We start from the raw sequence: 13,581 nt of genomic DNA, 5'->3' as shown, positions 1-13,581 counted from the left end.
GTAAACTTGGCATACTTTGTCCAGGTTTGGTTGGTCTCTTGATTTACATATCCGATCCCTGTACTTCTTTAATTAATTTATTCATGTCCTTTTGTTTGGGTTCCATTCAACTTCCCATTTTTTTGGCAGAATTGGTCCCTGTATTATTGTTGGAAGTTAGGAATACTAAATTTGGATGTTTTTTTGACAACTTTGCTCATTATTCTTTACCAATTTTGACACTTTTGGTCATTGCAATCAATATTTTTACACTTTTTTGGAACCTTTTAATATTTAAAGTTTGGCCACAAAACTTTAACGGTTTGACAACTTTGATCCCTTTTCTAAAAAATTGCTAATTCCTACCCTTTTAATTCTTTAGCCATTTTCACACTTCTGGTCCTTGCAGTCAAAACTTTTACATTTTTTATCCGGGGCAAAGCCCGGACTTTTCATCTTTGCACTTTCTATGTCTGTCATATTTATCAATTCGGAAACAACATTGAAAGCTTCTGGCCCCCGCATAACGGAGGTAACCTTTCTAGTTTATAAAAAAATGTTTATATTTAAATAACTTAATTCTTTTTATACATATTTGACCATGTAACGGTCTAATATGTAAGAAAAAAATATATAAAAAATAAAATTAACAAAAAGAAAAAATAATTACCATCGAAAATCATTTTCCAAATAAACGGGGACATTTCGTAAATATACATATTTCTACTTCCATTACTTTTACACATTACTGGTAAAAAACAGACAACATTACACCACATGACCACATCTGTTTCATTTCTATTTTCTAGAAAATCCCCGTCCCCGTTTTTTCCTTGTGTCGATTCTCGATCTGATTGCCAAATCCACCAAATTACCCTTCTGATCCCTGCAGATAATTTCAGTTCTTGTGTCACAGTACTTTTTTCGCGATCTGGTTGAAGATCTTGTCATATCCTTCCACTTATCAATTGGGGTTTTTGATTCGAATTATGTTCTTACTGATCTGGGAATCGCTTTGACGGTGGGTTTTTTTTTTTTTTTTTTTTTTTTTTTTCAATTGATTTTGGAAATCGACGATATACTTGAAGCGGAGAATGGATCAATTCGATGCGCTTTTCCGAAGAGCAGATTTGGATCATGATGGAAGAATCAGTGGAGCTGAAGCTGTTGCTTTCTTTCAGGGTTCTAATTTACCTAAGCCAGTGCTTGCTCAGGTACTTAAAATTCAACATCTCTGTGTATTGAACTCCCGATTGAATTTGTAAGGGGATTTAGATATCCACTTTCTGCAGTCATTGACTAATCTATTTAATATTTCATACTATATCCGTTCTATAGTCGAGGAGCAGTCTGACAGATGGTTGAATACTTGAATATTAAGGAGAATTCGTATCATATCTTGTGCTATAAACCGTTACAAGCCATTTTGGGTTTCCACTCTCCACTGAATTTTGATTCGTGAGCATCTCTAGGAACAGTGCGGATGAATTGAGTTGACTGTAGAGTAATAGTATAATGAGAGTCCACTAACTTGAATATTAGAAGTGAGGAATCAAAGTTTGTAATACTGGTAATTAGAAGCTAGGAGTTGTAGGAAGTTAGAAGAATGTAGGGGTTCAAGTGCATTTGGATCTTCCTATTCACACTGGAACGAAGTTGATAGACATTGGAACATTTCCTTCAATTCTCCCAAAACTATTGTGAATAGCAAGATCTGTAAAGTAGTTCCCATATGCATATTGTGAGTTAAAGTCTGTAATACCTTTAAAGTAGTTCAGGTAGATTAAAGATGTCTGTCTCATAGATGTCTAAAACACCTTCAATAATGCAACATATATTTGGTCATTACTAATTCTGTCATTAAGTTGTAGGTGACAATTATCAACTAGGTACCTTTATCTTGAAAATTTCCAAAAGTAAATGATATGTTTTGATATTTACGATATACATATACCCCGAAATGGAAATTGTTGCAACTTTAATGGGATGTTATGCACAAAATTCACTTATTTACATTTCATTCTGGAAAATCGTTTATTTTCCTATCATATTACTAGACCATGCAACACACCATGTTTTTACATTTAAAAAACATAGGAAACTAATTCCATGTAGTAACTTCTAGCACTAGGTACAAAAGTTGAGTTTAGTATTGACTTACATGTGGAAAAATAGGTGGCTTGGGTAATAGATTTAAACCGACTCAGAACCAAACAAGTAGTTTTGCAGGAAATTACAAAAACGGTCCCTGTGCTTTCTGATTTTTACCTTGATTACTCCAAAATTGAAACCTTTTTCAGTTTTGGTTCTTATTTAAAGGCTTCATACAGATTTTGACCCCTGAAACCCTGAAAAGAAGGACCGGTTTTGAAAAAAGATTTCAGTTCTGGACTAAAGACGGTTTGAATCCGAAAGCACAGGGACCATATTTGTAATTTACTCTATTTTCATATGGGTCAACGTAATTCTCATCAATTTTTTTTAATATTTGTATAATTAGTATATTAATTAATATATTACATAAAATTACAGATATGGCAGCATGCTGATCAGAATAGAACTGGCTTCCTTGGGCGTCAAGAATTCTATAATGCCCTTAAACTTGTAACTGTTGCACAAAGCAAAAGAGAATTAACACCAGATATAGTAAAAGCAGCCTTATATGGGCCCGCTTCAGCTAAAATCCCTCCTCCTCAGATAAATCTTTCAGCTCTTCCTCCATCTCAACCCAATCCAATGACTCCACCTCAACGCCCTCCTACACAGCAGCCCGGAATCGTCAATTCCATTCCTCCATCTCAACCGAATTCAATGGCTGCTCCAAGCCCTCCTGTACAGCAGCCCGGAATCATCAATTCCATCCCTCCAATGACTCAACCTCAACGTCCTCCTCCTACACAGCAGCCCGGAATCGTCAATTCCATTCCTCCATCTCAACTGAATTCAATGGCTCCAAGCCCTTCTGTACAGCAGCCTGGAATTAGCAATTCCATTCCTCCCCAAGCTTTTGGTATAAGAGGACAAGTCCCTCCGAATTCTTCAGTGGCCCCACCTTCTTCTGTTCAGTATTTCCCATCCCAAAATCAATCAGTGAGACCAAACCCTAGTGTTGGTGGTGGGCCTAGTTTGCTGCCAGGTGGCGGGCTGTCAGGTCTCGCGGGCCCCGGTGTTCCAACTCCTAGACCATCATTAGGAAGTGGAAACATTTCTGATGCTATGTTTGGAGGTGATGTGTTTTCTGCTTCAAAATCTTTATCCAATCCAACACAAACCGCAACTTCTGAGCCACAGGGTCCGGTCAAGATTGACCCTCTTGGTGCATTGACCGCTTTCACAAGGCAACCAGGTCCGAGACCAAGTCAACCGGGTCCAACTCAAACTCAAAACAATTCATTTGGGTCGTCTGGGTTTCCAGCTGAGGTGAAAACACAAGGTCCAAATGTGTTGTCACAACCTCAGTGGCCAAAAATGACAAGGGCAGGTGTTAATAAGTATATGAAAGTGTTCATGGAAGTTGATTCTGATAGAGATGGGAAAATTACTGGTGATCAGGCACGTAATTTGTTTACAAGTTGGAAACTACCAAGAGGTATCAACTCTTTTTTTTTCTTGCTATAAATACAAGCAATGTGCTTTGTTGTTTATACATAATAGTATCATAGTTTTTTTATATGTAATATCAACATGCTTCCATTTCTTTACTGATAGTAGCAATATATAACATGAAACTTGTGAAATGCTTACAAGTTTCATTTTGCATATTGCTATTGTAAATGGAAGTATAAGTAATTGCAATGGAGTTGCTATTAAGTGTAAAGAAATGTAAGTATGTTGCTATTATGTGTTTACATATGGATATCATTGTTAAACAGTGTAAGTACATTGCTATTTCCTGCAATCTGGCGTAAATTGTAAGAAAAACTTTGGTAACTACATGACACTACACAAGTATTATTTATTTGGATGTGTGTTTAAATTGATTATTATAATTTGCAGACTTGTAGTCGCAATATACATGTTTGAGTGTTTAGGTAAAAATTATTATGATTATGATTTTCTGGTTACTTGGATCAATAAAAAGATTTGTAGAAGCAGAAGAAAACTGTTTATTTGGATATTTGTAAAATTACTTACCTATCCCTATCCCTATCCCTAGCTTGAATTTAATCAGTTTTCTGATTGTCTGGAGTAAAGATGTTATTTCTGTCTGATAACATATTTTCGTTTAACACAAAACTCATAATATTCTTTTTTTTTTTTTTTGTTCACAGAAATTCTGAAACAGGTTTGGGACTTATCTGATCAAGATAATGACAGCATGCTTTCCTTAAGGGAATTCTGCATTGCTTTGTATTTAATGGAAAGATACAGAGAAGGCCACAACCTTCCACCAACACTTCCTAGTAATGTCTTACTCGATGAAACTCTCTTGTCTCTCACTGGTCCACCTAATCCTTCTTTTAGACCTCCAAACTGGGGGCCCACTTCTGGTAATTGCTTTACATTCCATTTCATTATTTTAAAATTTAAAATAGTGTTTGCTATGATGGAATGGAATGGACCATTCTACCCCTTCCATTTTGTTAATTTTCATTCCTTATGTGTGGATTGGAATGAGAACTGTAATATAACCCATATTTATTTATATGGTTCTTTAATTGCATGGATCTTTATAAAGTTTTTCACGATTGACACTTTATTTTTTCCAATCAAACCATAATAGTCTCAAACATTTTTCCAAATTAACCAAACATGATCATAGTGGTCTGAAAACATGAAAATTTCTTCTTTTTTTTTAGCAAACTTCTAGTCCTTTATCGCCATTATTGGGCACATTAGTGGTTGATTGAAATTTGAATATATGAAATGTATCTTTTCATAAACCATGAAAATTGAAATTTAGATACTACTAAATTATTATTCTGAATATATATATTTTTTTCTATCCTGTTTAGGTCCGCCACCTCAGCAAGTGATGCCTGGTGGTCAACCAATGCCTCCACATACTGGTTTAATGAGGCCTCCTATGACTGGTCCTCAGCCATTGCTATTTAATAATAATAGTAATAATAATAATAATAATAATCAGCAGAAAGGACCTAATCACTCAATGGATACTTCTCATGCAAATAATCTCACTAATGGTGATCAACATACTACTCGTTCCACAAATGAACCAGAAAAAGTGGTAAAACTTTTCTTCTGAGTTTTTACTTTTCCATTTACCTTCAATTCAAGTTTTTGATGTTTTGGAATTGTTATCATATCAATAATACTACTGGATTTGTACTTTTCCATTTACCAGAAAAAGTGGTAGAACTCTTATCTTTATGCTATTAGTCTTATTTGTGACAAAATGTCTCAGTTTATTTGTTTTCTGATACATGAACTTCTTGGAGAATGGGGTTGATGAGTTTTAAGTATCTTTATGTGTGATTACAACTATTTTTATGTACATTTGATTACTTTTATATAATTGATCATATTCTAAAGCTAAACTTAGATGGCCAACATCCATGGTATAAAGAAAACTTCAAACCAAAGAATTAATGTGTGTTTGAATTGAATGTGTATTTAATTTGGCATTTTCAAATTTAACTTGCAGCAATAATTAGTTTTGAGAGTTTGGGTAAAAGTGGTCAATCATGAATTATGATTTATTATTATTATTATTTAGGATAAACATTAGACATCAGTTGAGTGGTTATTTTGGTAAAATGCTCACTGTGGCTGGTTTCCATTGTTGTTAAAAGGTTGAGGATAAGAAGTTGATTCTTGATTCTAGAGAAAAGATGACCTTCTTCAGAAACAAAATGCAAGACCTTGTAAGTACCTGTTTTTATCTAATTATTTTTTTCGTGTCTTTGTGCATTTGTTTTAATCATGAGCTATAAATTATCTTGAAACTTATATACATACATAAATATAATCTATATATTTACAGGTGTTATACAAAAGCAGATGTGATAATCGTCTTAATGAGATCACAGAACGTGCCTTAGCTGATAAACGTGAGGTATTTTTTCGATTAAAAAAACCATGTCTTCTTATTTTATATCTTTCGTTTACTTTTTTGTTAATTTTTTTTTAAAAAAAATTGTCATTGTTTTATTTCAGGCAGAGTCTCTTGCCAAGAAATACGAAGAGAAATACAAGCTGGTGGCTGACGTGGCCTCTAAATTAACTATCGAGGAGGCATCTTTCCGTGATATTCAGGTAAAAGATTTTACCCTTTTCATATTCTATAAAAATAATAATCCAACTTTATATATTATTACAAATCTTTTTGTTATTTGAATTAGAGATTCTTGATGGCTTTTATTTTTATAGGAGAGAAAGATGGAGTTGAATCAAGCTCTTGTGAAAATGGAACAGGGTGGTAGTGCTGATGGCATCCTTCAAGTAAGTTCACCTACCCTACCCTACCCTACCCTACCCTACCCCACCCACCCTACAAGTTCATGATAAACATATGTTTGGATCTAGGTTCGAGCTGATCGTATACAATCGGATCTTGAGGAACTACTGAAGGCATTATCAGAACGTTGTAAGAAGCATGGAATCAGTGTCAAATCAACTGCAATTATTGAGCTTCCACAAGGTATAATCTTTCATATGATGATGCTTTATTTAGCAATAACCTCAGTAATTTCATATTATGATAATAATAATAATTATTATGATCTAATTTTGCCCTTTTTTTGTTATTGAAGGGTGGCAGCCTGGAGTTCCAGAGATATCTGCAGTGTGGGATGAAGATTGGGATAAATTCGAAGACGAAGGTTTGACTTTTTTTCTTACATAAAAAAGGGGTTGATTTGATTTATAGTTTAGCTAAAATAAATAGATAGGAAATAGCTAAATAAGAAATCAGTGGAATGAGTTGGATGATACAACCTATTAAGTCGTTCTATGGGAAAAAAAAATTAGATTATTTTCTTAATGATATAGTTTTTAAAATCACATTTAAAACATTAATTATTTATAAAACAAAAAATTGACAAATTGGATTATTGTTTAATAGTTAATACGTTAATTATTTAGCTCCGATGTGTCAAATGGTTAAAATAAAAAATTAGCTAAAAAGGAAATTTGTTGGTATTATTATTATTATTATTATTATTATTATTATTATTATTATTATTATTATTTATTCAAATGACTACAACCTCTTAAGTCATTCTTTCAAAAATAATTAGATTATTGTTTTAATAATACAGTTTTTAATTACCCATTTTGACTTGTAATTAGATTTTGGAGTTAAATATATTTTTGTAATGACAGGATTCTCATTTGATGTTGTGGGACCTACAAATCCCAAATCCACATCTCAACCAGAAAAGTCGTCTCCAATGGATAACTTTTCTCAGGATTCATATTCAAATGCTGACGTGGAATCAGAGAAGCCTTTCGAGACTGAGTCAGCATATGAAGATGACTCAGCAAAAAGTCCAGCTGGCAGTCCCACAGCACAAAAAATATTTGAAAGTCCAACAAAGGAGGATTCGTTTAGCCATTTCGGAAAGAGCTTTGATGCAGACACAGATACTCAAAGGTACCCCATTTGTATTCGGGGTTGTACTTTGTGCATTAATACATGTATTAACCTTATTTGGTGAAATAAAAAAAAATAAAAACTAAACCCATGTTCTTGTTTTCCTTTTAGTGGCTTTGATGATCAAGGATGGGGTACTTTTGACAACAATGATGATGTGGATTCAGTGTGGGGCTTCAATAGTGAAGCCACTAAGGTGACTCATTTCTTACATGTTCTCATTACATTTAAGCTTTCCAGGCTATTTTTGGTGATGAGGGCGTTCATGTCTTTTGCACAAACAAAGTGATTTGAGAGCGAATCCATGTCCACCTTTTTGGATGAGACAAAAAATGGCAACTTTTTAGTCTCGAATGACATTTATGCCCTTGGAATTAACTTATGCAACTTTTCTTTTGTGAAAGTTAATTTCGTAGGAGTCTTGAAATGACGTTTATGCCCTTGCAAATAAACTTACGCAAGTTTTTGTGAAAGTCAGACTTCGTAGGAGTCTTGAAATGACATTTATACCCTTGCAAATAACTTATGCAACTTTATTTCGCGGAAGTGGCATCCTTCAAAATGACGTATATGCCCTTTGCAAATAATCTTAATGCAATTTGTTGTGAAAGTCAAACTTCATAGGAGTCATGAAATGACATTTACGCCCTTGTGAATAAATATAATTTTTTTCGCAGGAACCCGATCACGAAAAACACGGAGAGAATTATTTCTTCGATTCAAGCAGCTTCACCGCAAGTCCAAGGAGAACCGATTCCCCTCAATCCAACACCTTCTTCCAGAAAAAGAGTCCCTTTGGATTTGACGATTCCGTCCCTGGATCACCCGCATCTCGAGCCGGGACCTCACCGCGTTACAGCGGGGGAGGAGCGGAGAATTCCTTCTTCGACAATTTCTCTCAATACGACTCATTCAGTGCCACAGATCGCGGTTCACCAAAACGAGATACGTTCTCACGGTTTGACTCCATGAGCAGCACCACACAGGATAATAACAACTTCTCGAGGTTTGACTCAATGAGTAGCACAACACAGGATCGTAATTTTGCAAGGTTTGATTCTATGAGCAGCAGTGCGGGGTATGACCATGGTCAAGCATATTCGTTTGATGATTCGGATCCGTTTGGGTCGAGTGGACCGTTTAAGGTGTCGACAGATAGTCAAACGGGTAAAAATGAATCTGATAAATGGGCGTTCTAGTTATATATATCATATCATGTAATTTTTTGTTTTGTGCTATTGGTTTGATAGTTGTGTTTGTATCATTTGCTTCATCTTTGACTATGTCTTTTTGGTATAATTTTGACTAGAATTACCTATATTTGTTGATTGTTATTATTATGAAACACTTGGTTTTGATTGTTGGATGCTTCTTTTAGACGTGTACCCATTTTTCATATAACACCAAGTTTGTTGGTTGGTGTTATATGTTACTGTACACCATTTTCTGTTGAACTTTCATGTGTACTACATTTTGGCTCTTTAAGCTTCAGTTTATGCATCTCTATTTCACTTAATTATGTAACTTTTTTAATAATAACATTTGTTGCTTGTATTATTATGTTATATATTGAAGTGATATTAGCTAATTATATGTATAATAAGATTAATGGTATAATTTATCAAGTTATTGTTTAAAAAAAAGATGCAAGACAAAGTTGTAAAAAAAGCAAATAAATACGAGATATTTTTGAAGTTTTATATGAATTAGAAAAGAATATGCTTGCAATCTGGTAGATTGTTATTAGAAAATAGAAATTGGAATAATTCCATAAAAACTACTGTAGTTTTTTTTTTCTTCAGTTTAGCCACAGATTTTCTTTCTTTCTATTTTAACCATTGAGAGCTTCCTTTTTTATTTTTAAAAAACCACTACAAACTTTGATTTTTGTAGAAACCACTAAGAGTTGGAAAATTGTTTGATTTAACCACTTGAAAAAATAAATCTTTTCAAATTAACCATCGATATTGAAAAAAAAAAGTAATCCTCTATTTGTTATTTGCAACTCAGGAAAAAACGAAGAGTAGTTTTTTTTTGAAAAAGAATATAAAGAAATGATGTCAAAAGCTAGCAAAATCAAACGGCCAGAAAATCACAAGGTAGAAAAAAAAAAACACGAACAACGAAAGTCTCAATGTTTATTATCAATAAATAAAATAAAATAAAATAAACTCCCTTGAACGTGCTACACGGAAAATACTTATAACCCTTAAGAAACAAAAAACAGTTCAACTTTCCTAAAAATACTCCTAAGATTTAGATTAAAGATATATATTCTGTAAACAGATATTATCTTCCGCGAAATCTATTATTATTTTAAAATAATTCAAAATAGGAAACAAATCAACTCAATAATTGACTAAAACATAAAAAAGTCAGCCGATAGGAGGCTAATATGATGCTCCTGCATCATCCTCCCTGCCTTGAAAAGGAACCGTCTTCGAGTGTGCTCCTTCATCTGTTCCCTCCCGAAATGGCGATAAATCAACAACATTGAAAGTAGCTGACACGTTGTAATGACCAGGCAGTTCAATTTTATAGGCATTATCATTAATCTTCTTGAGCACCCGGAAAGGACAATCAGCACGGGGCTTCAACTTCCCAAAACGACCGGCTAGAAAACGTTATTTTCTCATATGAATCTAAACCAAATCACCCTCCTTGTAGACAACTTGCTTCCTATGCTTGTTTGCTCGATTTTGATACGTCGTATTATGTTTAATGATTTCATCACGAACCTTTGATGGAGAGTTTTGATCTGATGTGATTGATTTTCCGCCTCAACACTAACATGGTCAACCAGGGGAATAGGTGTCAAATCAAGCGGAGTAAGGGGGTTTCGACCGTATACGACCATGAACAGGCTCAACCCAGTAGTGCGGTTCGTGGAACGGTTATAGACAAACTCAGCCTGAGCAAGGGTTAAATCCCATTACGTGGGGTTATCACCAATAAGACTCCGTAAAAGATTCCCCAAACTCCAGTTTGTAACTTCGGTTTGGCCATCCGTTTGCGGATGGTGAGAGCTACTAAATTGCAGCTTAGAACCCATACTTTTCCAAAGAGTCCGCCAAAAATGACTCACGAATTTAACATCCCCATCCGAGTTGATGGTCTTTGGAACTCCATGAAGCTTGACAATTTTAGAAAAATACAATTTTGCAATTTGGCTGGCATCATAAGTCTTAGCATAGGGTATAAAACGAGTCATTTTTGAAAATCAACAACCATCACGGATCTTTTTGTCTTTGATTTCGAGGTAAATATAGGACAAAATCCAAACTAACATCCTCCCACGGGGCAATGAGAACAGGCAACGGTGTATATAGGCCCGCACCAGTGTGGTGGGTTTTGGCCACATGGCACACACGGCATCGAGCAATTATACGAGCAACATCGAGCTCCATCTTGGGCAAAAAAACGACCATGGATTAAGTCCAAGGTTTTATCCCTGCCAAAGTGACCCGCAAGACCTCCAGCACGGCTTTTATTGATAATTGAGTCCTGTAACGTGTAACGAGCTCACAGGGACGCACAACCGAGCACCCTTAAAGAGGTAACCATCGTGTCTTGAGAAGTCGTGAAGGGGTTTGTCGTGGCAGCTATTCCAGATGGTTCTAAAATCTGGATCATCCTAGTATAAGTCCCTGAATGAATCAAGACCACAAACCTAGAATTTCGTTTCTGAAAGGAGCACGTGACGTCTACTTAAAGCATCAACAACAGTATTTAACGACCTGACCCTATGTCGAATAACGAAGGAATAAGCTTGCAAGAATTCAACCCAATTGGCATGGCGAGGGTTGAGTTTCTGCTGTCCCTGGACATACTTGAGGGCTTCATGGTCAGAATAGAGAATAAATCCGTTAGCGAGTAAGTAATGTCGCCAATATTCCAAACTACGAACAATGGCATAGAACTCCTTATCATAGGTAGAGTATTTGTGGCGTTTCATTGAACTTCTCGCTGAAAAAAGCAATCGGGTTTTGATTTTGACTTAGAACACCGCGTATACCAAGACCCAAAGCATCGTACTCAACTTGAAACACCTCGTTGAAATTAGGAAAACCCAAAACAGGAGCTTGTGTAACCTTCTGTTTTAATTCTTCAAATGCATTTCCAGCCTCTTTAGTCCAAGAAAACTTCCCACCCTTCATACATTCCTCCATAGGGTCAATAATGGTACTAAAATTTAGAATGAAACACCGGTAGAAGGAGGCTAGCCCATGGAAGCTACGAATATCATGGATCGTAGTGGGTGTAGGCCAGCTCGTAATAGCTTCAACCTTGGAATTATCCATCTGAATCCCATCACCTGAAACTAAGTAGCCACGAAAGGTAACTTCATTGGTTAGGAAATGGCACTTCTTCCCGTTGGCTTACAGTTTCTGCTCCCGCAAGACTGTAAACACCTCTCGAAGATGTGATACATGCTGCTCGACAATTTGGCTATAAACTAAAATGTCATAGAAGTAAATAACAACAAATTGACCTATGAAAGGTTTAAAAACATGGTTCATCAGCCGCATAAAAGTGCTTGGTGCATTTAACAACACAAAGGGCATCACCAACCACTCGTACAATCGCGTGTCTTAAAGGCGGTTTTCCACTCGTCCCCAGGTCGCATACGAATCTGATGGTACCCGCTCCATAAATCAATCTTGTAGAAAATCGTCGACCCATGCAACCGATCTATTAAATCATCGAAACACGGAATAGGGAATCAATATTTAATCGTGATTTTATTCACGACTCTACTATCAATACAAATGCGAAAGGTACCCCCTGTTTTGGAACTAGCAAGGCTGGTACGACACACGAACTCCTACTCTCTCATATTAGTCCTTTGTCGAGTAGCTCGCTGACTTGTCGGTGTAACTCCTCAAACTCTTTTGGGTTCATACGGTAGGCGGGCTTGTTTGGAATAGTGGAACTGGGTAAGAAATCAATGCAGTGTTGTATCTCCCTTATAAGAGGTAGACCAGGTGGAATATCCTCAGGGAAGATGTCCCTAAATTCATCGAGTAATGGTTGGATCAGATTTGGAATAGTTGAGGAAAAACCATTTTCCTCTGTTACAACTAAAGCATAAATGGTAGGTTGAGGGATGAGTTTGGTTAACCTAATGGATTCTGTTTTGGAGAGAAACAAGTTGTCACCAGTACTACTATCCCTGGTGTCTAGGGGTGCCAACATTATATTAACTTCATCCTTCTTGAAACTATGTGTTCAAAAAACCATTGTGTTTGGTCTTTCGATCATATGGCCAAGGTCTTCCCAATAACACGTGGCACGCATCCATGGAAATAACGTCGCACCAGACTTCATCTTCATATTTTTTCTGGATCGAGAACTGAACTAAAAAACGTTTATTTACCTTCACAACATTCCCCTTCTTGAGCCACGTTAATCGGTATGGTTATGGATGATTTTCCATCTTGAGGCCTAACTTTTCCACCATTGTTGTTGCCACCATGTTGTCACAGCTGCCCCCATCGATTATGACACTACAAACCTTGCCTTTTGATGTACATTTGGTGCGAAAAATGTTGTTGCGCAACCAAGAACGATCATCTACTGTTTTTCTACATCAACGTTTAGGACACGCTTAGTAAATAAAGCATTGCCATGATCAGCATACACCACCTCGATCTCCTCCCCATCACTTTCATCCTTCCCTTCAGTATCATAAACAGGGTCGGTTCCCCCACCAAAGTGACCAGTTGTTTGTTTGGACATTCCCTCGCCATATAACCCACACCTTGACATTTGAAGCATCGAAAAACACGTGTAGCAGGTGGATTGGCTGCAATACCTGTTGGCGTGTCAATTTTAGAGTTGGTTCCCTTGCTTTGTTGTGTCAATGGTGAACGGGAGGACGACACAAACCTGTTAGCTCCAAGTTTTCCTCTGTTTCTTAACTTAACTGTTTTCAACCTTTAAGGCCAAACGACATACATCAACATACGTCCAATATTGTTGAAGGTGAACAATATCAGCAATCTCAGGTTTGAGGGTTCCCAAAAAATGTGCAATAATTTGTTCCT

The 13,581-nt window shown here is 36.0% G+C and overlaps 1 protein-coding gene across 2 annotated transcripts; it reads left to right on the top strand.

Moving 5' to 3' along the window:
- The first annotated feature begins 755 nt into the window (after nt 1-755).
- Nucleotides 756-8,896, top strand: LOC111902527 (uncharacterized). Of its 2 annotated transcripts, none has more exons than XM_042898956.2 (13): nt 756-1,193; nt 2,512-3,568; nt 4,251-4,469; nt 4,935-5,164; nt 5,733-5,804; nt 5,924-5,995; nt 6,097-6,195; nt 6,310-6,381; nt 6,466-6,580; nt 6,693-6,761; nt 7,264-7,534; nt 7,646-7,730; nt 8,212-8,896. In XM_042898956.2, the coding sequence occupies exons 1-13, from the start codon at nt 1,074-1,076 to the stop codon at nt 8,731-8,733; spliced, it is 3,003 nt and encodes a 1,000-aa protein (XP_042754890.1). In that variant the 5' UTR covers nt 756-1,073; the 3' UTR covers nt 8,734-8,896. The 2 variants fall into 2 exon arrangements, with proteins under 2 accessions (XP_042754890.1, XP_023754118.1); XM_023898350.3 differs by having other exon boundaries at nt 4,935-5,167.
- The last annotated feature ends 4,685 nt before the right edge of the window (nt 8,897-13,581 follow it).

This window comes from Lactuca sativa, chromosome 2 (assembly GCF_002870075.4).
Source record: "Lactuca sativa cultivar Salinas chromosome 2, Lsat_Salinas_v11, whole genome shotgun sequence".
Lineage (NCBI taxonomy): Eukaryota > Viridiplantae > Streptophyta > Magnoliopsida > Asterales > Asteraceae > Lactuca > Lactuca sativa.
This window is presented reverse-complemented; position numbering and strand designations above follow the sequence as displayed.

Bases quoted from the DNA above. Each gene is read 5' to 3' on its own strand.
- LOC111902527 (XM_023898350.3), top strand. From the start codon at position 1,074: ATGGATCAATTCGATGCGCTTTTCCGAAGAGCAGATTTGGATCATGAT. The intron at 7,535-7,645 runs GTACCCCATTTG...TTTTCCTTTTAG, and splicing joins GCAGACACAGATACTCAAAG to TGGCTTTGATGATCAAGGAT. The intron at 7,731-8,211 runs GTGACTCATTTC...TTTTTTTCGCAG, and splicing joins TCAATAGTGAAGCCACTAAG to GAACCCGATCACGAAAAACA.